Below are 27,616 nucleotides of genomic sequence, written 5' to 3' on the forward strand. Positions count from 1 at the left end.
CATCCTTCAATATACTTCGTATCCCTCATTTAAGTGTTTCCATTATTTTGTATGTAACCATTTTGTCATGTGCAAGTGTAAAAGAATGGAAGAAGAAAATATAGAGTTAATGTTTTTATTAAAAACTAGACAAAGGGCAATGGGATCGACTTCTAACACCAACTGACTCATATGTTTACAAATGACCTAAAACATACTATTTAACAAATTATCTGGGAGAAAGGACAGGAGCTATGCCCACAAATTCAAAGTTGTAGACAACAAGAGACTAACGTTGTTGTTCAATAATAATTTAACCATCTACTAAATTAAAATCAGACGTGTACAATTCAGAATATTTAGGATGTTCAAAGACTCATCCGTCAATCGTGAAAAAGCTAATATTTTGCAGATCTTGGTTTACGATCTTCTATTTGTATGGGATGGCAGTTCGGTATTACCATAGAAATAGAAGGTACCATAGAATGCCATTCTCTTTCTATGGGTGATACTCCCTCCCCTGCCCACTCTGACATCCAGAGTTTGAAGGTGCGGTCGTAGGAGCAGGTGGCGATGAGCTGTCCGTCAGAGAACATGTCCACGCCCATCACCTTACCCTCGTGGCCCGCCATGGTCTTCATGGGGGACCAGCCTGGGTGGGTCCACACCTTGGCTGTGTTGTCATAGGCCCCGGTCAGGAGGAAGTGACCGTCATTGGCTAAGAGAGGAAGAGGGAAAAATTGCAACCAGTTATAACAGTACATAGCTTGCTGCTAAACCTTTTCCGTTTGACTTTTGAAAATCATTTTGAGATATTAGTTGGCATGAAAATGTACAAAGGGTTACCTGTATATGCCATTATAGGGTCAATCAAGTATTTTCAGTTCATATGTTGGATCAATTTAAATTAAGTTAAAGGGATACTTGGGGATTTTGGCAATCAGGCCCTTTAATTACTTCCCAAGAGACAGATGAACTCATGGATATCATTTTTATGTCTCTGTCCAGTATGAAGGAAGTTAGAGGTAGTTTCATGAGCCAATGCTAACTAGCATTAGCGCAATGACTGGAAGTTTACGGGAATCTCCTAGCATGGACAAAGAAAGTCAGATTAACTCGTGAATCCAATTATGTGGAAGTAGATAAAGGGCCTAATTGCCAAAATCCCAAAATATCCATTTAATGTGAAATTAATAACTGAAGTAGGTAGTCTCTGGGATCTGGAAAAACTCAAGTTGGAATTTGATGGAGGACACTAGGTTCTGATGGGAGGGGATGGTGTAGATGCACTTCCTGTAACGCAGGTCCCACACCTTACAGGTGTTATTTATTTTTATTTCACCTTTATTTAACCAGGTAGGCTAGTTGAGAACAAGTTCTCATTTACAACTGCGACCTGGCCAAGATAAAGCAAAGCAGTGCAACACAAACAGAGTTACACATGGAATAAACAAAACATACAGTCAATAACAATAGAAAAAAAAGTATATATACAGTGTGTACAAATGAGGTAAGATTAGGGAGGTAAGGCAATAAATAGGCCATAGTGACAAAATAATTACAATTTAGCAATTAAACACTGGAGTGATAGAGACTGGAGTGGTAGGTGTGCAGAAGCTGAATGTGCAAGTAGAGATACTGGGGTGCAAAGGAGCAAAACAAATACAAAAACAAATATAAAAATAACCGTATGGGGATGAGGTAGTTGGATGGGCTATTTATAGATGGGCTATGTACAGGTGCAGTGATCTGTGAGCTGGTGCTTAAAGTATTGAGGGAGATATGAGTCTCCGGCTTCAGTGATTTTTGCAATTCATTCCAGTCATTGGCAGCAGAGAACTGGAAGGAAAGGCAGCCAAACGAGGAATTGGCTTTGGGGGTGACCAGTGAAATATACCTGCTGGAGCGCATGCTACGGGTGGGTGCTGCTATGGTGACCAGTGAGCTGAGATAAGGTGGGGCTTTACCTAGCAAAGACTTATAGATGACCTGGAGCCAGTGGATTTGGCGACGAATATGAAGCGAGGGCCAGCCAACGAGAGCATACAGGTCGCAGTGGTGGGTAGTATATGGGGCTTTGGTGACAAAACGGATGGCACTGTGATAGACTGCATCCAGTTTGCTGAGTAGAGTGTTGGAGGCTATTTTGTAAATGACATCGCCGAAGTCAAAGATCGGTAGGATAGTCAGTTTTACGAGGGTAAGTTTGGCAGCATGAGTGAAGGATGCTTTGTTGCGAAATAGGAAGCCGATTCTAGATTTCATTTTGGATTGGAGATGCTTAATGCGAGTCTGGAAGGAGAGCTTACAGTCTAACCAGACACCTAGGTATTTGTAGATGTCCACATACTCTAAGTCAGAACCATCCAGAGTAGTGATGCTGGACGGGCGGGCTGGTGCTGGTAGCGATCGGTTGAAGAGCATGCATTTAGTTTACTTGCATTTAAGAGTAGTTGGAGGCCACGGAAGGAGAGTTGTATGGCATTGAAGCTCGTTTGGAGGTTAGTTAACACAGTGTCCAAAGAAGGGCCAGAAGTATACAGTTATCCCCACTTCTTGTTGCTGCGTGGTAGATAAACAGAGGAGAAGAGTTTCAATGCTGGACCTACAAAAAACACACTCAGGCTTATCATCATCATCAATAAGTAAGGCCAGGAGTTTTTCCCACCAGGGCCGTAGTTATACACTCAGCAAAAAAAGAAACATTCCTTTTTCAGGAACCTGTCTTTCAAAGATAATTCGTGAAAATCCAAATAACTTCACAGATCTTCATTGTAAAGGGTTTAAACACTGTTTCCCATGCTTGTTCAATGAACCATAAACATTGAATGAACATGCACCTGTGGAACGGTCATTAAGACACTAACAGCTTACAGACGGTAGGCAATTAAGGTCACAGTTATGAAAACTTAGGACACTAAAGAGGCCTTTCTACTGACTCTGAAAAACACCAAAAGAAAGATGCCCAGGGTCCCTGCTCATCTGCGTGAACGTGCCTTAGGCATGCTGCAAGGAGGCATGATGACTGCAGATGTGGCCAGGGCAATAAATTGCAATGTCCATACTGTGAGACGCCTAAGACAGTGCTACAGGGAGACAGGACGGACAGCTGATCGCCCTCGCAGTGGCAGACCACGTGTAACAACACCTGCACATGATCGGTACATCCGAACATCACACTTGCGGGACAGGTACAGGATGGTAACAACAACTGCCTGAGTTACACCAGGAATGCACAATCCCTCCATCAGTGCTCAGACTGTCCGCAATAGGCTGAGAGAGGCTGGACTGAGGGCTTGTAGGCCTGTTGTAAGGCAGGTCTTCACCAGACCTCATTGGCAACAACGTCGCCTATGGGCACAAACCCACAGGACTGGCAAAAAGTGCAGACAGGACTGGCAAAAACTGCTCTTCACTGACGAGTCGCGGTTTTATCTCACCAGGGGTGATGGTCGGATTTGCGTTTATCGTCAAATGAATGAGCGTTAGACCGAGGCCTGTACTCTGGAGCGGGATCGATTTGGAGGGTCCGTCATGGTCTGGGGCGGTGTGTCACAGCATCATCGGACTGAGCTTGTTGTCATTGCAGGCAATCTGAATGCTGTGCGTTACAGGGAAGACATCCTCCTCCCTCATGTGGTACCCTTCCTGCAGGCTCATCCTGACATGAAGCTGCAGCATGACAATGCCACCAGCCATACTGCTCGTTCTGTGCGTGATTTCCTGTAAGACAGGAATGTCAGTGTTCTGCATGGCCAGCGAAGAGCCCGGATCTCAATCCCATTGAGCCCGTCTGGGACCTGTTGGATCGGAGGGTGAGGGCTAGGGCCATTCCCCCCAGAAATGTCTGGAAACTTGCAGGTGCCTTGGTGGAAGAGTGTGGTAACATCTCACAGCAAGAACTGGCAAATCTGGTGCAGTCCATGAGGAGGAGATGCACTGCAGTACTTAATGCAGCTGGGGGCCACACCAGATACTGACATTATTCAATTTCTGTTAGTCACATGTCTGTGGAACTTGTTCAGTTTATGTCTCAGTTGTTGAATCTTGTTATGTTCATACAAATATTTACACGTTAAGTTTGCTGAAAATAAACAGAGTTGACAGTGAGAGGACCTTTCCTTTTTTGCTGAGTTTAGATCACACGGTCAGGACTATCTGGCCCTATCCATAATATATCATTAAAAACAGAATCCACCATGTCATTTACCCGTTGGGAGAGAAGTCGATGCTGTAGATCTCTTTGAGATGGCCCTCCAGGAACATCACACAGCGCCCGGTCCGAAGGTCCAAAATACGCCCAAACGAATCCAGACCCCTGAGCGAGAGAGATTAATATTGTATACCGAGGCAAACAAATATTAAACTAACAGTCCTGTAGATGAGGGGCGAATAGTGATCTGTAATTCCTTCTACTGTAAATCAATATGTGCTGACTGACTTGCACCAGTCAAGAAACTTTCCAACAATAGCGTAGATCTGTACACAAACACATCAGCTCGTGTGTCACATGGAGCCAGTTGTTGCATCTGCCTTCATTTCATTTAGGAGGTTATAACATCACATAACAAGCTGCTAAACCTTCTCAGTCCTCCAAATTGCTCAGGCAGTAGATTGAGTTGATTATATGTATGAGATCACTGTGCACTGAGAGAGTTGGGAAGTGTATGTAAGACAGCATGTTATTAAGAGGGGACTTGAAGGGAATATCCTTGTATGATTCAAATCCAGCAAGCCACTGAGAGGCTCTTTGTTCTGCCAAGCCTCTAAATGAGAACTGGGTGAACATCTACTGGCCTTCATTAAACAGATTATTGAATCACAGAATAAGACCATTGTTTTACTATAGACCCCATTCCCTTCTATAGGCCAAATATAGATATGCTCTTGGACCTGACAGCTCTTCAATTACGGGGTTGATAAAAGCCTTTTCTAGCTAATGTTTTCCTTTTGGAGAGGACACGAGATTCCAGATATCTGAAGGTTTGTTGTAGAAATAATGGATGGGATAATACTCTACAAAAGTGACCAGCCATTCGCTGGCAACATGCATTGTAACAGGATGTGCAGAGACAAGCAAAAGACAAAACAAAAATGATGTTTTTTTTGGGTTTCAGAGACATCTTCGGTATCTCCAAACTTTCATAGTATATCCAGTGAGATGTTACCCAGTGCCTACCACAGAGCCGTCAGGGTGGAAGTGCAGGTCGAGGACTCCTTTACTGTGTCCCTCCTGGGCCTCCAGGAGTTGTCATAGCTGTGAGTGAGAGAGTGTGAGAGAGAGAGAGAGAGAGAGTGTGAGTGAGAGAGAGAGTGTGAGTGAGAGAGAGAGTGTGAGTGAGAGAGAGAGTGTGAGTGAGAGAGAGAGTGAGAGAGTGAGAGAGTGAGAGAGTGAGAGAGTGAGAGAGTGAGAGAGTGAGAGAGTGAGAGTGAGTGAGTGAGAGAGAGTGAGAGAGTGAGAGAGAGAGAGAGAGAGCCCCACTTCAGATTCAATTTGAATGACAAGTCTGACGAGAGTAACATCTATCTATGGCTAAAGTTGAGACATTTGGTGCAAGTGATCATGTTTTGTTTTTATTGTATTGCCTGGATTGGACATTCTGAAAATGATAGAACAAGTTAAAGAATTTTTACAAATAAATTCACCCACCAGGTGGTGCCCAGGAGGCATCCACAGGGGTGCCAGGCTACTCATGCTACCCTCTGGGAGTGGCACTCGATGTCAGCTACAGGCTCATCACTGCAGAGAGAGAAAGGGGTTACCATGGTTACAACACAACATGCCTTTTAATCGCCACCATTCATTTCACCAGCTCACAGTTAGCTACTGTTTATGATAACTGTGAACATTTAGAAAAAACACTGCTTTTCTCAACCCCTCACCATATTTTCCTGAATCATATTTGATCAAACTTTAGGTAGCTTCCCTCATTTGACAGACAGAGATAAAGACAGACACACAGTATGATATCAACCAGAGCAGACCTGTACAGACTCCAGAGTTTGATGGAGCCGTTGGCAGCACAGGAGGCCATGTTAACATCAGAGTCCTCCAGAGTCAGAGTGGCCTGAGGATGGAAACAGATGGCCCCCACGTAGGTGTTGTGGCCTGAGGACAGGAAAAGAGAATAACTATTATCATTATCAAATTATTAACTTATTTATCATTCAGGATCGGGCTGGGCGATATGGCCAAAATAGCATATCACTGCATAAAAATAAAAAGGACAGTATGAAGGTATTTTATATGTTTTTGAATAATGAAAGTTCAACATTTTCTTCATGAGTAGTGCGTGACCCTATGGGGGCAACACATCATTCTAAGTGATTTCAATTGGTCTTTCTCCATTTTGATTATTTAAATACTGTTAAATTCAAAGAAATCTGCATTTTCATAAATTTCTGCATTTGTTGCACTCATTTGAGATCACTTCCACACTGCCATGTAGGGCTGCACAATATGGGCAAACAATGTAGACCTTATTTTTAGCCAAACGTTGCGATTTTACTAACGATTTAGAGCAAAACACATGGGTAAACTGTTGGAATCATGGAAATAGAATGATTATTCAAATTCTATAGTTAGAATATAATAGTGGGCACTTTAACTAGTGTTGTTTGACATGACAACGAATGAAAATGCCAGGGAGGAGTTAATGACAGGGTAGGAACAAGGAACTAAAGTGTTGATAAGTGTTTCTTAGGGGACCCTATAATCTTTGGCTACCTGGGGCAGCAGGTAGCCTAGTGGTTAGAGCGTTGGACAAGTAACCGAAAGGTTGGAAGATCGAATCCCTGAGCTGACAAGGTAAAAAAAAAAGAAATCTGTCATTCTGCCCCTGAACAAGGCAGTTAACCCACTGTTCCTAGGCAGTCATTGAAAATAAGAATTTGTTCTTAACTGACTTGCCTAGTTAAATAAAGGTTAAAAAAAACAATTGAATTCTCTTAGCTACTTCATGTTGCTGACATTCTTGCTTTGCGTATTCCTCTTTGATTTAGAAGACACTGTTGCACAAACATGCTGATTTCAGTCTACACAAACACCCAAGCCACTGCCTGTTCACCCCACTATCATTCAGAAGGCGAGGTCAGTACAGGTTCATCAAAGCTGGGACAGAGAGACTGAAAAACAGCTTCTATCTCAAGGCCATCAGACTGTTAAATAGCCATCACTAGCCGGCTTCCACCAGGTTACTCAACCCTGCACCTTAGAAGCTGCTGCCCTATATACATAGACATGGAATCACTGGTCACTTTAAAATGTTTACACATTGCTTTAAAGCTCCCAATTCACCACTTTATTGACAACGTTTCGATCTGAAACGGATCTTCGTCGGGTCTGTTCTTTATTAGCCCAGCACCCATGTTTTTAAGGATGTGCGTATGACCAAACTTTACATACTGCTTTACTCATTTAATATGTATATACTGTATTCTAGTCTACTGTAAAGTAAAAACCCAAACCGGTCCATATATCGTAAAATACAGTATACCGCCCAGCCCTAATTTAGGACAACAGAAGTCAAGGAAAAGAGTAATTGCAATGCAATTTCTCAAACGATTGAGAAAAATAAGATATTCTTCTAACCCCGAAGAGTATGGATAAGGGTGCAGTCGAACATTCCACAGTTTACACAGGCCACTCCTAGAAAGAACAAAAAACAAGTCAGGACGACAAGGGCAATTCTTCTAACAAATGCTTATTTGATGGCTAAATGGACATAAAACCCCACAAGACCATTCCTGTCTGTGCAGTGCAATGAGAGGAGACTGAGGGACTCGGGCTAAATTGGCAGAAGGATATAGGCCTGTCGTCACCGATTTGACTGCAGAAGTTATTCAGGTTCTGAGTGGGCAGAGAAAATTACGATATTCTACAACAGTTTTACGAACAAGACAGGTCCTTGAATTATTTTGGAGACTTTGATGGAGGACATACGCTGAGGGTCTTGTGAAGTTCTTGTACTTTGTATTTTGATATGTTTAACACTTTTTGGTTGTAACTTGATTCCATATGTGTTATTTCATAGTTTTGATGTCTTCACTATTATCCTACAATGTAGAAAATAGTAAAAATACTTTTGACTGGTACTGTATCTCCATATGGAGTGAAAACGTTGTAGTACTGAGAGAAATATATTGGAGAGTCAAGCCACATGTCATACCCTCCTCTTGGGAACGTTTGGATTTCTCACCATTCTTCTTAGATTTCTTTAGTGCATCTGGGCCCACTACAGAAAGGATATTCCTCAGCCTGGAAAATAAATAAAATCGAAAGAGGAAGAAAGAGGTTGAGCAAAGGTTAGAGGTGGATATAATGCATGCAAAACATAAAACTATCGATATGGTGTTTTCAAGCAGAAAGACAATACCTCAAAACTGCCATTTTAATTGCTAAGTTGATAGGGGTGACATGTTGTAAAAGCATCAGAGGATCTTCAGAGGGTCTTTAATTGTTAATCCACACATTAAAATATTAGAAGGGGAGGACAGAAGCATGCTTGTGACTCACCTTCTCGTCTCTCAGCAGGCCCCTCACCAAACAGTGCGATTGGCTCCGAGGGCCCGTAAGCAAGCTTTAACCTCTGCATCGTCAGTGGATACTGTGACTGTCTCGCTCGCTTTCTGCGCTCAAAGTCAGCCAATACCTCAGACTGGCGCTCACTCATGTGTTCCTCAAGCTCAAGGGACCTGAGGGAAGAGAGAAAGTAAGTTGAGTTGAGACACACACACACACGACGCCAACCATAAACAGTTGATGTTGACAGCCTCAATGCCTGCTTTGACAGAATCTTTGCCTGACCTAGAGGACTCTCGTCCCAGCCTCTCCCTCTCCTCCAGACTGTCATAGAAAATCCTGGTCTTTTCATCCTCGTCAGACATCTCTGGTCTTTATGTCTGGTCCCACTGTTCACCACAATGAATGATACTGTCCTGGAGTAAACAATAGCCACACAGATATGAATGAATGGAATGAGAACTTGATAGCGAACCACCTCAATTTAATGACACAAGTGTGTAGTTTACTAACTATCAATTTGCTGACCAAAAATTGACAACTCCCTAAATCAGTAAATCAAATGGCTAGGACACACTGACAAAATCATAGGGGTTTGTAAAGTAGTCTTTACACAAGAACACGTTGACTAACTAGCTAACGTCAGATAACCTAGCTAGCGAACGACACAGCAGTTTGCCCAAAGCATCACCAAATGGACAAAACGCTCAACATTTAAGGTGATTAATTTACCTGCATTTTAGTATTGGGTTTGAAATAACGCAATTACACAAGAACCGCAACCAGCTAGCAAAATCAAAACACAAAAGTGGCTGCCTGTTCACATTTCACAGCGACATCTAGTGGAAAGGAGGTCAAACATACCCACACGGGCCATGGCTGAAAACTACGTTACCCAGAAGCCCTGCGTCAATTTATAGCGGATTCTACAGGGCTAGGCTAGCTAGCTACTGCATTCCAAATAAACAACATTAACAAAATGTAAGCAAATATGAACGATTAGCCTTTTTCTTTGTGAGTACCACTGGATCCGAGACCAATTGACGTATGGAGCGCTCAATTTTGCCCTCTTTAGCCGTGCTTGATCTGTCACTAATCTTTTATTTAGTTAGCTTGACAGCTTGCTAGTAACGTTAGCAAGTTGTTGCAGAGATTTTAGTGTGATTCATTTGTTTGGTAGCCTAACATGAACTATTGTTTAGTAATTGTATATTGCTAGCTAAGTGATTTAGCAAATGCAAGCCATATTATTACACTCGATAATTGATCTGTCACCTTTCTGTCTTTAGCCATCTAGTAGAAGGTAATACTGACAGTCTTGGGCACATCTGCTTCACAGCTAACATTAGTGGATATAATATGCTGCGCAGAAAGCCCACCCGTCTGGAATTGAAGTTGGATGACACTGAGGAGTTTGAGAGTGTCAAGAAAGAGCTTGAGGTGAGTAGCCACAGCATCATGGATAACATTTACCTGGCGGCTTAAAAAGGCATAATAAAGAGGCTTTCCCTTGTTGATGGATTGCCTGCTACCAGTTTCTTCAAGTCCTCATTAACTTTAAGAAACGCTTGATGATTGGCACAAAATCCACGCCTTGGGTGGGACAAAAGCACAAAAAAAGGACATGATTTATACATACCAGAACTTCTGTCTAACCACCTACGCACCCCCGCCCCCCCCTCTCTCTCAGATTCGGAAAAAACAGAGGGATGAAGTGGATGTTGTTGGTGTGGCTACGTTTAGTAACATGGTGGGGGCCAGCGGTGGAACAGGGGATGGGAAGACACGGGGACAGATGATCAACGAGAGAATAGGCTACAAGCCCCATCCTAAACCCAACACCTTGCCCTCACTCTTTGGAAACCTGCAGTTTTAGGTTCCTAATGGGCACATTAACGAGACTGCTCAAACTGTTGGCTCCACCAGTGTAGGTGTGTGGAGGGCACAGTAACAATGCTATTGACATGGTCCGGGATACTTGTGTGCTTGCCTGAGATCAGAATTCTCTCTACAAAGAAGTGTAGTTTGAGGATCACGTTTTGCTTATAACACATCTTTTAAAGTAATGTTCTTGCATTTACCTGAAATGTTATGACTTGCGATGCAAAGCGTGTGGCCTTTTGTACAATATGTTTCATGGGAGCTGTTGTAGTGGTTTCCCTCCTTTATTACAAAAATCCAGACTTGGTAGTCCCAGGAAGGTGAAGGTAGCATCTTTGGGGCAAGATGGAATGGACTTTAATAACTGATTTAGTTCTTACAATGGTATGATTGTAGTTTATTGGCCTTCAAGGCTGCATTATGAGAATGCAACAGAATCAAACATACAGTTCTTGAATGATACCATTTATTACTTGTTTTCTCTAGATGATTACAGCACTGTAAATACATCATACTATACAGACATGTCTGTGGACTTAACAGTCCAGGTAATGTTCACACTGTTGCTGCGCTGGAGTGGCAGTCAGATTCCCACTGCTGTTTTGGCCCATTAACTTCAACGCTCGATTTGTACAGTAGACTCTAATAAGAAATCTTTATACATGATCCCATGTGGTAAAGCAGAAACAGTTATAATATGTTCAAGTATACACTAACTATTAATGTCCCTGGCTTGATTGTAATGTAATGAGAATGTGCGGCTGTTAAATCCAGTTATAGCAACTAGGAATTTGACCCCCAAACCAGGCACAGCACGTCACGAAGGCTATTTAGACAAGCAGCTCAATTCCGATATTTTTTTCCACTAATTGGTCTTTAGACCAATCACATCAGATCTTTCTACAACTGACATTTTCCCAGATCTGATTGGTCAAAAGACCAATTAACTTAGTGCAACAAAAAATGTATCAGAATTGGGCTGCCTGTCTACAGAGACAGACAATTCTGACATTTCCACTAATTGGTCCTTTAACCAATCAAATCAGCTCTATTGCCAAACAAATCAGTAAAAGATCAGAATCAGACTGCCTGTGTAAAACACAGCCTTAGGCAACTGATAAACATTTACTAGTCACTTCTCAGATGAAAATAATTATAATCAAGATAAACTAAAAATACTACTTTCTCTTTAGGTTCTACTTCATAGATATCCCCTCCTGTCAAAGTGTTAACTGTGAGGCGTAAGCACCGATAGGTCACAAGAGGTGCAGTAATCTTGTGTTACTAGGCCAGTCTGAGAAAGCACTAGATCCATCCTCATACTTTCCCATAGTTCCCTGCTTGTCCTTGGGATCTGAGCACTTGCTCCAATAAGGACACTAGTATCCATGTGTTGACATGCTAACTAATTTAACCCTATTGAATGAATGCACCAAAAGTTACTCCCAAGTTATATTATGAACATTTTACATTGGCTTCTTGATGTACAAGAGTCAATTTACATTTGTGTGTCAGATCAAGCCTTCGAGTGCCGAGTGTCATTGGTAAATAATGAGGTTGTCATTCATAAACTACCAAAATCGAACACTGCATAGCAGTGTGTATCATGAAGAGGGTTTCAAAGGTTGTCACGCTCTGCTGCATTACACTAATGTATATAATCACACGACATGTAAAGTGTACTGTACTTCACTGCTTGTCCACTGGACAATCTTTAAAAAAAGAAAAAAAAACACTGGCACTTGTCAGTAGACTACAGTTGGCCTAGGCTGTCATGTTTCCCTCCTTTAAGGCAAAGGGTTTAGTAAGGCTCAGTCATACAGCCAGAGCTGCCCCACCATCTCCACACAATCCCAAGTATGACCTTTGACTCCTGTAGTTGTGAGACACTGATTATGTTGGGCTCCCCCCCCCAGCCAGATTGTCAGATGGAATGCAGATATGACTAGGCTTCAGAAGAACACATTGGTTTTAACTAGGGCCCAGGTGGGGTCAGGTAAAAAACGCTGGGCCCTATTCACAATGATCTTCAATGAGAGATGTTGTAAGGGTCGTAAATAGCCCTGTGAGCAGAAGAGCCCCAGTGCTACAAGGATGAACCTGCACTGGTTGTTGCGCAATAACAAAAACAGAATGGGAATGGAAGAATGGCACAACTGGGGGAAGTGGATGTTTGGCCCTTGACAGAGCTGTGGAGCCAGACAGGAGTGGTATTGGTTTAACAGAAGCCAGCATTTGGAATACCAACATGCTAGTTAGCTAGGGTAGTCTTCTGGACCTACTAAAAGGACAGACTTGAATGTCACAAATGTAAAAGCTCAGTCATAATTCACATTTTCCATCAAGCAACTTTTGTGACAAAGTGAACCGTTCAAATAAGATAAGTGTATAAAACTGGATGCATGATGACGATTAAATGGAGAATACCTGTGTGTGAATGTATGTGTGTGTGTGTGTGAATGTGTGTGTGTGTGGGAAGATGAAGAGACCAGGGGGGCAATTAGTGACAGTGTTCGGTGATATCAACAACCACAGCCTTTTTCCAGCTGAATAAGAAGTATCCGAGGCCTGCCCCGGCTGCAACGGCCATACACAAATAAGCATTGTAGGTCATGAAGACCAACATGAGGAAATAGCTGACCACCACCTGGATGACGTGTAACACCGTCTGCAGCAAGTGTGCCATACTCAGCATCCGCTGGCTGCAGGGGAGAAGGGGAAACAGGATTGTTAAATAAGTCATGTTTTCAAATAAACTAATTGACAGCACTATGCAAGTCAGGTGTTAGTGGCAAACTAAGCCATTTAAAAACTGTTATGTCCACAACATTCGCCACATACAGTGAGGCTTCACATTTTCCTACTGCAAGTTGATATGGAGCGCGTAGCCCTTTTGAACTGCAATGTCTAGAAGTCTCACTATTGGGGTGTGAAATGGACCACTTCACTGCAGTACTACTTACTATGTGTCCGGTTAGTAAGGAGTCCTGTTGCATGGTTGTCTAACTCACCCTACAGTCTTGTGGGTCTCCATGACCATGGTGCCGTCTGCCCCCGGGACAGGCATGGAGTTGTAACGCACGTTAACCTGGTTCCTCCTCAGCAGGAACTCCCTGCCGATCTTCAGCCCCTCGTAGAGCACAGCCAGCAGGAAACAACCAAAGCAGGCCGCCACCATCTCTGAGGAGACATGGTAGAAAGGTGTTAAATAATTGACTAACCAATGTTATCTTTTGTTTTATGAATAATCAATGGCCATGGTCATTACATGAAATACTTTTTGCATTACATTTCAAGTCTAAAAATACATTCTGGGAACACGCACTAACTTACCTCCAGGTGTGTTGATGACAAGGCTGGCAAACAGCAGCTCCACGTTTGTGTAGCCAAAGTAGAAGGTCATTTTCTGGAGAAAAGGGACAGAACCAAAAAAAAATTGGACTAAAAAAACAGACTACAAAAGGAATAAAAAAATAAATAAAAATAAAAAAATCAGCCACGTCGCAGACACTGACGTCTTGCTGCCAGACAAGCTAAACATGTTCTTTGCCCGCTTTGAGGATAACACAGTGCCATTGACGCGGCCAGCTACCAAGGACTGTGGGCTCTCCTTCTCCGTGGCCGACGTAAGACATTTAAACGTGTTAACCCTGGCAAGGCTGCCGGCCCAGACGGCATCCACAGCCGCGTCCTCAAAGCATGCGCAGATGTGCTGGTGTGTTTACAGACATAATCAATCTCCCCTATCCCAGTCTGCTGTCCCCACATGCTTCAAGATGGCCACCATTTTTCCTGTACCCAAGAATGCAAAGGTAACTAAACAACTATTGCCTCGTAGCACTCACTTCAGTCACCATGAAGTGCTTTGAGAGACAAGTCAATATAAACTCTACCTTACCTGTCACTCTACACCCACTTCAATTTGCTTACCGCCCCAATAGATCCACAGACGATGCAATCACACTGCACAATACCCTATCTGGACAAGAGGAATACCTATGTAAGAAAGCTTTTCATTGACTATTGCTCAGCATTCAACACCATAGTACCCTCCACAAGCTCATCATTAAGCTTGAGGCCCTGGGTCTCAACCCCGCCCTGTGCAATTGGGTTCTGGACTTCCTGACGGGCCTCCCCCAGGTGGTGAAGGTGGGAAAAAACATTTCCACTTCACTGATCCGCAACACTGGGGCCCCACAAGGGTGAGTGCTTAACCCCCTCCTGTACTCCCTGTTCACCATGACCGCGTGGCCATGCACACCTTTAACTCAATCAAGTTTGCAGACGACAACAGTAGCAGGCTTGATTACCAACAACGACGAGACAGCCTACAGGGAGGGCAGGGCACTCAGTGTGGTGTCAGGAAAATAACATCTCACTCAACGTCAACAAAACGGAGATGATAGTGGAAACAGCAGAGGGAGCACCTCCCTATGCACAGGACAGCAGTGCAGATGGTGGAAAGTTAAGTTCCTCAGCATACACATTACGGACAAACAGAAATGGTCCTCCCACACAGACAGTGTGGTGAAGGCGCAATAGCGCCTCTTCAACCTCAGGAGGCTGAAGAAATTTCACTTGTCACCTAAAACCCAAACTTTTACAGATGCACGATTGTAAGCATCCTGTCAGGCTGTATCACTGTATGGTACAGCAACTGCACCACCCACAACCGCAGGGCTCGCCAGAGGAAACTACCTGCCCTTCAGGACACCTACAGCACCCGATGTCACAGGAAGGCCAAAAAGATCAAGGACAACAACCACCCGAGCAACTGCCTGTTCAGTACAGGTGCATCAAAGCAGAGAGACTGAAAAACAACTTCTATCTCAAGGCCAGACTGTTAAACAGCCATCACTAGCAGAGAGAGGCTGCTGCCTATATACAGACTTGAACTCATTGGCCACATTAATAAATGGAACACTAGTCACTAAGTTTACATACACCTTAGCCAAGTATATTTCAACTCAGTTTCACAATTCCTGACATTTAAATCCTAGTAAAAATTCACTGTCTTATGTCAGTTAGGATCACCACTTTATTTTAAGAATGTGAAATGTCAGAATAATAGTAGAGAGAATTATTTTATTTCAGCTTTTATTTCTTTCATCACATTCCCAGTGGGTCAGAAGTTTACATACCAAATACTAATTGAGTGTACCATTGCCTTTAAATTGTTAACTTGGGACAAACGTTTCAGGTAGCCTTACACAATAAGTTGGGTGAATTTTGGCCCATTCCTCCTGAGAGCTAGTGTAACTGAGTCAGGTTTGTAGGCCTCCTTGCTCGCACACGCTTTTTCAGTTCTTCCCACAAATGTTATATAGGATTGAGGCCAGGGCTTTGTGATGGCCACTCCAATACCTTGACTTTGTTGTCCTTAAGCCATTTTGCCACAACTTTGGAAGTATGCTTGGGGTCATTGTCCATTTGGAAGACCAATTTGCGACCAAGCTTTAACTTCCTGACTGATGTCTTCAAATGTTGCTTCAATATATCCACACAATTTCACGTCCTCATGATGCCATCTGTTTTGTGAAGTGCACCAGTCCCTCCTGCAGCATAGCACCTCCACAACATGATGCTGCCACCCCCGTGCTTCACGGTTGTGATGGTGTTCTTCGGCTTGCAAGCCTCCCCTTATCCTCCAAACATAACGATGGTCATTATTGCCAAACAGTTCTATTTTTGTTTCGTCAGACCAGAGGACATTTCTCCAAAAAGTACAATCTTTGTCCCCATGTGCAGTTGCAAACCGTAGTCTGGCTTTTTTTAATGGCAGTTTTGGTGCAGTGGCTTCTTCCTTGCTGAACAGCCTCATGTTGTTGATGATGTAGTACTAATTTTACTGTGGATATAGATACTTTTGTACCCGTTTCCTCCAGCATCTTCACAAGGTCATTTGCTGTTGTTCTGGGATTGATTTGCACTTTTCGCACCAAAGTATGTTCATCTCTAGGAGACAGAACGCGTCTCCTTCCTGAGCGGTATGATGGCTGCATGGTCCCATGGTGTTTATACTTGCGTGTTATTGCTTGTACAGATGAACGTGGTACCTTCAGGCGTTTGGAAATTGCTCCCAAGGATGAACCATACTTGTGGGAGGTCTACAGTCTTGGCTGATTTATTTTGATTTTCCCACGATGTCAAGCAAAAGACACCGAGTTTGAAGGTAGGCCTTAATTCGTCCACAGGTACACCTCCAATTCACTCAAATGATGTCAATTAGCCTATCAGAAGCTTCTAAACCCATGACATCATTTTCTGGAATTTTACAAGCTGTTTAAAGGCAGTCAACTTAGTGTATGTAAACTTCTGCCCCACTGGAAATGTGATAGTGAATTATAAGTGAAATAATCTGTCTAAACAATTGTTGGAAAAATTACTTGTGTCACGCACAAAGTAGATGTCCTAACCGACTTGCCAAAACTATAGTTTGTTAACAAGAAATTTGTGGAGTGGTTGAAAAACGAGTTAATGACTTCAACCTAAGTGTATGTAAACTTCCGACTTCAACTGTATATCTTGCATTAATCATCTCATATGTATTCTATACTATCTATTGCATCTTAGCCTATGCCGCTCTGACATTGCCCATCCATATATTTATACATTAATCCATTCCTTTACTTAGATGTGTGTATTAGGTTTTTGTTGTGGAATTGTTAGATATTACTAGTTAGATATTGCTGGACCGTAGGAACGAGAAGCAGTCATTTCGCTACACTTGCAATAACATCTGCTAACCATGTCTATGTGACCAATAACATTTCATTTGATTCAGCTCACACAGCAGAGAGATGTCAAGCAGGCCGTTTGAACTAGAGTTGAATTAAAACCATTCATCTGAATCAGATTTACAACTTTGTGAGGAGGTTGTAGGAAGTGCAGAGATGGGGTGCTAAGCCTAAAAGCCAATTTATGGTCATTACAGTGTTTGCATTGAACATACAGCATTAACTGCGATGCGGCCTCTGCAAAAGTCAGGGCATTCGTAATTCTTGCGTTTCGTGGAGCAGAGCAGAGCTGTTGTGGAGGAAGTTGTTAAGGGAGTGAGTTTGTGTTTACAGGATGTACCACCCCCACATACCGTCAACCAATCATATCAATGAGGAGCTATACGGAGCCCTCAGAATTGTAAACATTTTTGGGAGGAGCACGGCGACGCGGAGCTTGAATTGGCCTCCGCAATTGCGTCACACCCTCCGTACTACATTACTGGATCAAGCATAAGTACATCCCACATTGTAACAGAGAGAAATTAGTATGTGACTGATTTCTTTTTCAGAGTGCCAAGCCCACTCACCATCATATGGCCCCCTCCTCCACCTAGATGATCTTCGTGGGAGCCTGTGACCATGGGAGGAGCCATGCTGCCAGCCATTTTGCTGTGATCATGGTGCGTGTGGTCCATGTGGTCCATGTTCGTCTCGAATGTAGTACTGCAAGAACCAGGAAATACAGACACAAAAGAGAACAGTCACGCATACTTCTCACCTTACACACACATTTGTCCATGACAGGTTGCTTTTGTTGTAGGTGGGCGATTCCAGCAGTATGAACATTACATTTACACACAAAAATAACATCTTTAATGTTTCAAAGAATGGACAAAGCAAATATAAATGAAATGTTTGATGTGTGCGTCTACAGTACACCTTGGGGGGGGGGTCTATACTCAAGAAAGCAGACTTCTAAATATTGGCATTTTGTAGAACACAAATATGAAGCGTTACAGATGTTAAATGTAGGTCAAGCTTTTTCTTAACATATTAGCAAAAGTCTGAGTTTGTAAGACATAGGTCAAAACATGGATATTCATTGAGGAAAGGCATGCCTGAACAAAAACTATTTTAAAAAGATTGTAATTTTCGTTAGTACTTTAGAGGAAAAACAACCATTATGGATGTTAGAGTCTGAAAAAGACTTTATATTTTAAAGATAACACATTTTTTGTAATGTTAAAAGGTCATGGTACTTTAGGCTTGAATAACAACATGTAGCTTTAATAGCAGTTATTGCACCCTAACATAAAAATATTTATCACACACAGTGCCTTCGTAAAGAACTCAGACCCCTTGACTTTTTCCACATTGTTAGTTTACAGCCATATTCTATAATTGATTAACCCCCACCTATGTACACACAATACCCCATAATGGCAAAGCAAAAACAGAAATACCTTAGGTAAGTATTCAGACCCTTTGCTTATACTCAAAACTCTGGGATGCTGGCCTTCTAAGCAGAGTTCCTCTATCCAGTGTGTTCTTTTGCCCATCTTTTTATTGGCCAGTCAGATTTGCCTAGAAGGCCAGCATCCCGGAGTCGCCTCTTCACTGTTGACGTTGAGACCGGTGTTTTGCGGGTACTATTTAATGAAGCTGCCAGTTGAGGACTTGCGAGGCGTCTAATGTACTTGTTCTCTTGCTCAGGTGTGCACCGGGGCCTCCTACTCTTTCTATTCTGGTTAGAGCCCGTTTGCGCTGTATAGTCCGGGTAGCCATTTGATTACCTGTTCAGGAGTCTTATGGCTTGGGGGTAAAAACTGTTGAGAAGCCTTTTTGTCCTAGACTTGGCACTCCGGTACCGCTTGCCGTGCGGTAGTAGAGAGAACAGTCTTTGACTGGGGTCTGACTATTTTTAGGGCCTTCCTCTGACACCGCCTGGTGTCGAGGTCCTGGATGGCAGGCAGCTTAGCCCCAGTGATGTACTGGGCCGTACGCACTACCCTCTGTAGTGCCTTGCGGTCAGAGGCCGAGCAATTGCCGTACCAGGCAGTGATGCAACCAGTCAGGATGCTCTCGATGTTACAGCTGTAGAACCTTGAGGATCTCAGGACCCATGCCAAATCTTTCCAGTTTCCTGAGAGGGAATAGGCTTTGTCGTGTCCTCTTCACAACTGTCTTGGTGTGTTTGGACCATTCTAGTTTGTTGTTGATGTGGACACCAAGGAACTCAACCTGCTACACTACAGCCCCGTCGATGAGAATGGGGGTGTGCTCGGTCCTCCTTTACCTGTAGTCCACAATCATCTCCTTAGGTCTTGGTTACGTTGTTATTCTGGCACCACCCGGCCAGGTCTCTGACCTCCTCCCTATAAGCTGTCTTGTCGTTGATCAGGCCTACCGTTGTGTCGTCTGCAAACTTAATGATGGTGTTGGAGTCGTGCCTGGCCATGCAGTCGTGGGTGAACAGGGAGTACAGGAAGGGACTGAGCACGCACCCCTGGGGAGCTCCAGTGTTGAGGATCAGCGTGGCAGATGTGTTGTGTTGCTACCTACCCTTACCACCTGGGGGAGGCCCGTCTGGAAGGCCAGGATCCAGTTGCAGAGGGAGGTGTTTAGTCCCAGGATCCTTAGCTTAGTGATGAGCTTTGAGGGTACTATGGTGTTGAACGCTGAGCTGTAGTCAATGAATAGCATTCTCACATAAGTGTTCCTTTTGTCCAGGTGGGAAAGGGCAGTGTGGAGTGCAATAGAGATTGCATCATCTGTGGATCTGTTTGGGCGGTATGCAAATTGGAGTGGGTCTAGGGTTTCTGGGATAATGGTGTTGATGTGAGCCATTACCAACCTTTCAAAGCACTTCATGGCTACGGACGTGAGTGCTACGAGTCTGTAGTCATTTAGGCAGGTTGCCTTTGTGTTCTTGGGCACAGGGACTATGGTGGTCTGCTTGAAACATGTTGGTAATACAGACTCAATTAGGGACATGTTGAAAATGTCAGTGAAGACACCTGCCAGTTGGTCAGCACATGCCCGGAGCACACGTCCTGGTAATCAGTCTGGCCCCGCAGCCTTGTGTATGTTGACCTGTTTAAAGGTCTTACTCACGTCAGCGTGATCACACAGTCGTCCGGAACAGCTGATGCTCTCATGCATGCCTCAGTGTTGCTTGCCTCGAAGCGAGCACAGAAGTGGTTTAGCTCGTGTCACTGGGCAGCTCGCGGCTGTGCTTCCCTTTGTAGTCTAATAGTTTGCAAGCCCTGCCACAAGACGAGCGTCAGAGCTGGTGTAGTATGATTCAATCTTAGCCCTGTATTGACGCTTTGCCTGTTTGATAGTTCGTCGCAGAGCATAGCAGGATTTCTTTTAAGCTTCCGGGTTAGAGTCCCACACCTTGAAAGCGGCAGCTCTACCCTTTAGCTCAGTGCGAATGTTGCCTGTAATCCATGGCTTCTGGTTGGGGTATGTACGTAGCGTCACTGTGGGGACGACGTCCTCGATGTACTTATTGATAAAGCCAGTGACTGATGTGGTGTACTCAATGCCATCGGAAGAATCCCGGAACATGTTCCAGTCTGTGATAGCAAAACAGTCCTGTAGTTTAGCATCTGCTTCATCTGACCACTTTTCTTTTTTTTTTTTTTTTTTTAATACAGTCACTGGTGCTTCCTGCTTTAATTTTCGCTTGTAAGCAGGAATCAGGATTGAGTTGGTCGGATTTACCAAATGGAGGGCCAGGGAGAGCTTTGTATGCATCTTTGTGTGTGGAGTACAGGTGATCTAGAGTTTCCCTCTTGTTGCACATTTAACATGCTGATAGAAATTTGGTAGAACCGATTTAAGTTAACCCGCATTAAAGTCTCTGGCCACTAGGAGCACCGCCTCTGGGTGAGTGGTTTCCTGTTTGCTTATTTCGTTATACAGCTGACTCAGTGCGGTCTTAGTGCCAGCATCTGTCTGTGGTGCTAAATAAACAGCCACGAAAAGTATAGCTGAAAACTCTAGGCAAGTAGTGTGACCTGCTATTTATCACGATATACTCTACTTCAGGCGAGCAAAATCTAGAGACCTCCTTAGATGTCGTGCACCAGCTGTTTACAAATATGCACAGACTGCCCCCCCCCTTGTCTTACCAGAGTGTGCTGTTCTATCTTGCCGGTGCAGTGTATATCCCGCTAGCTGAATATCCATGTCATCATTCAGCCACGATTCCGTGAAACAGGATATTACAGTTTGATGTCCTGTTGGTAGGATATTCGTGATCGTATCTCGTCTTATTTATTGTCCAACGATTGCACGTTGGCGAGTAGTATTGACGGTAACGGCAGCTTCCCCACTCGCCTTATCTGGGTCTTGACCAGGCATCCGGCTCTTTGTCCTCTGTACCTGTGTCGCTTCCTCTTGCAAATAACAGGGCTGTCGGCCCTGTGGAGTGTTTGGAGAATGCCTTGTGCGTCCTCCTTGTTGTATAAAAAAAAAAATCTGTCCAATCTGAGGTGAGTGATGGCCGTCCTGATATCCAGAAGCTCTTTTTTGCCGTAACATATGCTTGCAGAAACATTATGTACAAAATAAGTTACAAATAACGTGAAAACACACACAATAGCACAATTGGTTTGGCGCCCGTAAACCTGCTGCCATTTTGAAGTTTAGAACTGTTCGGCCATAATGACCATCGTTAAGTTTGGAAGAAAAAGGGGGAGGCTTGCAAGCCAAAAAACACCATCCCAACCGTGAAGCACGGGGGTGGCAGCATCATGGTGTGGGGGTGCTTTGCTGCAGGAGGGACTGATGCACTTCACAAAATAGATGGCATCATGAGGGAGGAATATTATGTGGATATATTGAAGCAACATCAAGACATCAGTCAGGAAGTTAAAGCTTGGTCGCAAATGGGTCTTCCAAATGGACAATGACCCCAAGCATACTTCCAAAGTTGTGGCAAAATGGCTTAAGGACAACAAAGTCAAGGTATTGGAGTGGCCATCACAAAGCCCTGGCCTCAATCCTATATAACATTTGTGGGCAGATCTGAAAAAGCATGTGCGAGCATGGAGGCCTACAAACCTGACTCAGTTACACCAGCTCTGTCAGGAGGAATGGGCCAAAATTCACCCAACTTATTGTAGGAAGCTTGTGGAAGGCTACCCGAAACATTTGACCCCAGTTTAACAATTTAAAGGCAATGCTACCAAATACTAATTGAGTATGTAAACTTCTGACCCACTGGGAATGTGATGAAAGAAACAAAAGCTGAAATAAAATTAAGATTATTCTGACATTTCACATTCTTAAAATAAGGTGGTGATCCTAACTGTTCGGATTTTCGTTATTTAGCCCTCCGAAAAGGCTCACCAGGAAGCACACAATGTCATGACTCGTGTTTTGTCCTTAATTTTATTTTAAATCAAAATGACCACAGGTCATAAACCTGAAATACAACAAACAAGTAATGACAATATATTATTCAGATATTATTTAGTATATTATTCAAGTAATATAATAATAATGTAAATAATAAATCAAATAAGCCTGCAACACCAAAGATGTGGCGAATCTGGCTTAAAACAGCACCGACTACATCACCCAGAATGCCCAGCGTCAGAGGAGCATGCGCACAGTGACTCTGCCGTCACAGGTTGCTATGGACGCTGTCACAGGACACAGAACCCATGCCACCACATGCCTCGTCCAAAGGATTTACACAAACGCAACATAATGCGGCACTCCACCATGGATCACCGAACCAAACCACCGCTATCACCACCGCCACCAGAAACCAGCAGAGTGCTCCGAACAATCAGCACAATGCAAATGGCTGATAATAATAGCCTAATGCTATATAGCATCTGGTTCGCTGAGCTACCGCACCCAGCGAGCTATAAGTTACTAACACCGACACAGTGAGGTAAACGTTCAGTGCACAAACATAAGTGACTTAAACGTCAAAGCTAGACTGAGTAGTTCGCAGTTACATACCAACGGGCTGTGTGCTCCTGATGATTGTCTACGGTGAAGTGATTACCAGGTGCTGTAATTTAAGTCTCTAGTGAAGCTGCGCATGCGCACATAACGTAACATATCTGAGCATCTAAGAAACTTAAAGAAATCACTCGTTCCCCATTTAATTGAACACAGACCCATTTGCTTCTCTTTTATCTATTTTTTTTTTCTTTTCCTGAGTGAGCTAGAAATCTCAACACTGACCTAAAACAGGGAATTTTTACTTGGATAAAATGTCAGGAATTGTGAAAAACTTAGTTTAAGTGCATTTGGTTAAGGTGTATGTAAACTTCCGACTTCAACTGTATACACACAACCAGTCAAAAGTTGACACACCTACTCATTCAAGGGTTTTTATTTTTACTATTCTCTACATTGTAGAATAACAGTGAAGACATCCAAACTATGAAATAACACATGGAATCATGTAGTAACCAAAATAGTGTTAAAAACAAATCAAAATGTATTTCATATTCAAGATTCTTCAAAGTAGTCACCCTTAAAGCGTTGCACACTTCGCAATCTCTCAACCAGCTTCATGAGGTAGTCACCTGGAATGCATTTCAATTAACAGGTGTGCCTTAAAAGTGAATTTGTAGAATTGATTTGCGTTTGAGCCAATCAGTTGTGTTGTAACAAGGTTGGGGTGGTATACAGATGATACCAAATATGTGTCTGAGTTTAACAGAACTCATATGGCAGGCAAAAACCTGAGAAAAACCCAACCAGGAAGTGTGGAAATCTGAGGTTCGTAGTTTTTCAAGTGATTGCCTATACAGTGACTTATGGGTTCATTTTGCACTTCCTAAGGCTTCCACTAGACGTCAACAGTCTTTAGAACGTTGTTTCATGCTTCTGTGACTGTGGAGAGAATAAGAGCTCCTGGAGTCAGATGACAGAGAATGACATGAGTTCAGTGGCGCACACTCATTTGAGAGTTAGCTGTGTTCCTTTTCTTTTTTGAAGACATTGGAATTGTCCGGTTGGAATATTACTGAAGATTTATGATAAAAAACATCCTAAAGATTGATGTTATACATCATTTGACATGTTTCTACGAACGTAAATAGAACTTTGACTTTTCTTCGTGACACTTTGCGCACGCTTCCTGCATTTGTAGTAGTGGACTAAACGCGAACAAAAATGAGGTATTTGGACAAATTATGGACTTTATTGAAAAAAAATGAAAAAAAAAAACATTTGTGGAACTGGGATTCCTGGGAGTGCATTCTGATGAAGATCAAAGGTAAGTGAATATTTATAATGTAAGTTTTGTCATTTCTGTTGACTCAAATGGCGGGTATCTGTATGGCTTGTTTTGATATCTGATTGCAGAATTTGCCTTCACCGTAAAGCTTTTTTGAAATCTGACACAGCGGTTGCATTAAGGAGAAGTGCATCTATAATTCTTTGAATAACTTGAATATTTTATCAACGTTTATGATGATTATTTCTGTAAATTGATGTGCTCATTCACCGGAAGTTTTGGGAGGCAAAACATTTCTGAACATAACACGCCAATGTAAAAATGGGGTTTCTGGATATAAATATGAACTTTAGAGCAAAATATACATGTATTGTGTAACGAAGTCCTATGAGTTCCATCTGATGAAGATCAAAGGTTAGTGATTAATTTTAGCTGCATTTCTGGTTTTTGTGACGCCTCTCCTTGCTTGGAAAATGGCTGTGTGGTTTTTCTTGTCTCGGCGCTGTCCTAACATAATCTAATGTTATGCTTTCGCCGTAAAGCCTTTTTGAAATTTGACAATGTGGTTGGATTAACGAGAAGTGCATCTTTAAAATGGGATATAGTTTTATGTTTGAGAAATTTGAATTATGAGATTGTTGTTTTGAATTTTCCGCCCTGCTATTTCACTGGCTGTTGAATAGTGTGTTAGCGTCCCACATACCCCAGAGGTTAACAAAGTGAACCATTTTCACTGTAGTGTCCAAAACATCTTTCAAGCTGTCAGGCATTCCCTTGGCAGCAAGAGCTTCTCGGTGGATGCTGCAGTGTACCCAAGTGGCGTCAGGAGCAACTGTTTGCATGCACATTACCACTCTACTATGTCTCCCTGTCATAGCTTTTGCTCCATCAGTACAGATAACACATCTTGACCACCAAAGTTCATTTGATATCACAAAGCTGTCCAGTACTTAAAAAATATCCTGTCCTGTTGTCCTGGTTTCCAGAAGAGGATTTCTTTCTTACTTGACCCCCCATAAACGTAACGGACATATACCAGGAGCTGTGCCAGGCACGCCACGTCAGCTGTAACGCATAGAATTCACTGGCTTGTATGCAAAGCAGTAATTGTTTCAAAACATCTCCTGCCATGTCACTAATGCGTTGTGAAACAGTGTTGTTTGATGAAGAAATTGCCTGTATAGTTTTTCGGGCCTTTTCCCCCCAGCATTGTCCCAGCCATATCCACGGCAGCAGGAAGAATTAAGTCCACAATAGTTTGGGGCTTGCCTGTCCTAGCCACTTGCTTTTAGACATGTCTTACTACTCAAAAGTCGTCCTAATTCTCACTCAAATTGGCATGTTTAGTTTCTAAATGTCTGCGCAAGAGTTAAGGTTTCATCGAGTTGTGAGATAGTACTTTTTGCACATATAACACACTGTGGCTGAGTAAAAGGCACTACTCCCAATATAGGTGAACCCCAAATCAATGTATTTCTCATCATATTTGCACCTCTTCGATGGTCCAACGTCCCTGTCTGTTATTCGGTGCTTTCCTGGGTAATGGGGCAGTAGCTCTTTGGCTGCATCAGATTTACAACTGTCAGTGTCCATGCTAGCTGGGCTAGCAACAAATGTAGAATTACTGATGCTAGCATTGGATGTGCTCGTGGAAGCAGAACAACTTGTGTCGTTGACAGGTGCACTACTACCAGTAGAGCTGGTATGTCTCTCTATGGATACGGGCCTTACTTTTTTTAACCATTTATCCATGTTCGGAGAAAAAGGAATGAGCAGCAGCTACGATTGGCTACATAATTTTAACTCGTCTGACCGCTTGCATGATGACGAGTTTCTCACACGACTGGCCTACCTGGGTGATTCTTTTTTCCTCGCCTGAATGATCTGAATCTAGGATTACAGGGACTCTGCAACTATATTCAATGTGCGGGACAAAATTGAGGCCATGATTAAAAAGTTGGAGCTCTCCGGACCGTTAGTGGAATTCCCGCGAGAGAGTAACGGTTAATGTGATTTGATGTTAATTATTTGACATTGTGTTTTTTCGCTGAACACTAGATGGTTCAATTTTATTTTTGGCAGTGAAACGAGGCTACTCAGGCGAGAAAACCTCACCCAAATGTATAGCCCCGTTGGAAAATCAAAAAAAACAGTTTGAAAATGTGAGTCACATTTTTATTTGGGTACCCCCGACGGCATTGCACGTACCCCAGTTTGGGAATAGCCGGTGTAGACAAAGCAGAGCTCTCCAGTAGGTGTACCAAAACATTTACAGACCATTTTCTCAAAAGTGTTACAAGTTCAACTTTCAAAGCAGCATTACTTTCCCCCTTGTTCCTCAACTGTAGTGTATGATATCATATTCTTGTTCTGAGTCTCTACTTTAATCCAATGTAAGAAACACCATTTCAAATGTTTCCACATAGGACTGAAACAAGGTGGTTGGTCACATGATTGACTGAAGCCTTTGAGTCTTGCCCTCCTACTCGGAATTGGCCAAAATTCATGCACTTTCCTACTTTTCAAATAAAGCCAGAACTAACATAGACCTCATTTGGAAATTGTTAACTTTATTTGGGCATGCTCAGGTTAACCTTCCCACGGAAATCGCCCAAATAGGCCTAGGTATTCGGCTGTGCCAAAAATGTTGCAAAGATTCATGTTTGAAGCTGAGTTCCAGGTCTGTGTTTTACTCTGAGCTTGAAGAGGGATAAAGTGGGTAACCACTCAGACTTGGAGTAGCCTGGTCCTGGGCTTGGCACCGTGCCACCAGCACCAGCCTGAGGACAAACCCCAGATCCTCTAATGCTCCTGGGTTAGCACTGATTAAAAAGTTAACACCATAATTAAACAAGTCAGTCAAATTCTCCAAAGTGCCTAGTGTTATTACTTTGGAGAGATGGTTAAAACATCTCACAATCACTATGAACCCCTCAACCTACTGTACTGAACCCACTGGTGGAGAACGCTGGCTGGGGTCTATTGTAAATGCTGGTTGAAACCATTTCCTTGGACATCAAGGAATTCAGACTATGAACATTTCTAGGCCAAGATAACAATTTCAGCTTTGCCATTTTGTAATCTAGATATTGATAATGCAATTCCTGGTAGTTAGGCTAATTTTAGTTGTGTTTGGATGCGAAATGTACCTATATTGAGGAAAGCACATTTTAGGCTACAAACATAACCACATGGTCCCAAGAACTGTGAAGCCAGTTTGGACCACTGTGTGCCAAGGCTATTTCATACACAGTTCCAGAGTCATCCATGTCTACTAGCCATGGCACCTTGAAAGCACCT

At 43.0% G+C, this 27,616-nt stretch overlaps 2 protein-coding genes and 1 pseudogene across 7 annotated transcripts in view; 1 reads left to right on the top strand and 2 right to left on the bottom strand.

Moving 5' to 3' along the window:
• Window positions 1-101: 101 nt before the first annotated feature.
• copt1 (High affinity copper uptake protein 1) overlaps window positions 102-27,616 on the bottom strand; it is a 38,350-nt gene continuing 10,835 nt past the window's right edge. For 2 of the 6 annotated variants that reach the window (XM_045690021.1, XM_014136650.2), the window contains 13 exons: window positions 17,688-17,823; window positions 13,715-13,787; window positions 13,393-13,561; window positions 9,233-13,083; window positions 8,786-8,916; window positions 8,495-8,673; window positions 8,178-8,236; window positions 7,571-7,627; window positions 5,965-6,088; window positions 5,630-5,719; window positions 5,159-5,236; window positions 4,190-4,297; window positions 102-697 (listed from right to left, as the gene is read on the bottom strand). In XM_045690021.1, the coding sequence (XP_045545977.1) occupies window positions 12,882-13,083; window positions 13,393-13,561; window positions 13,715-13,787; window positions 17,688-17,804 (561 nt within the window). In that variant the 5' untranslated portion in view covers window positions 17,805-17,823 and the 3' untranslated portion in view covers window positions 102-697; window positions 4,190-4,297; window positions 5,159-5,236; ... (5 more) ...; window positions 8,786-8,916; window positions 9,233-12,881. 6 annotated transcript variants of the gene reach the window in all.
• Window positions 2,397-8,865, bottom strand: LOC106567441 (U4/U6 small nuclear ribonucleoprotein Prp4-like; annotated as a pseudogene).
• Window positions 9,396-12,139, top strand: LOC106567795 (anaphase-promoting complex subunit CDC26). The gene is made up of 3 exons (XM_014137536.2): window positions 9,396-9,481; window positions 9,840-9,940; window positions 10,191-12,139. Exons 2-3 carry the CDS (start codon window positions 9,860-9,862, stop codon window positions 10,374-10,376), a joined length of 267 nt encoding a protein of 88 aa, XP_013993011.2. The 5' UTR covers window positions 9,396-9,481; window positions 9,840-9,859; the 3' UTR covers window positions 10,377-12,139.

The sequence above is a fragment of the Salmo salar genome, chromosome ssa01, assembly GCF_905237065.1.
Source record: "Salmo salar chromosome ssa01, Ssal_v3.1, whole genome shotgun sequence".
In the NCBI taxonomy this organism is placed as follows: domain Eukaryota; kingdom Metazoa; phylum Chordata; class Actinopteri; order Salmoniformes; family Salmonidae; genus Salmo; species Salmo salar.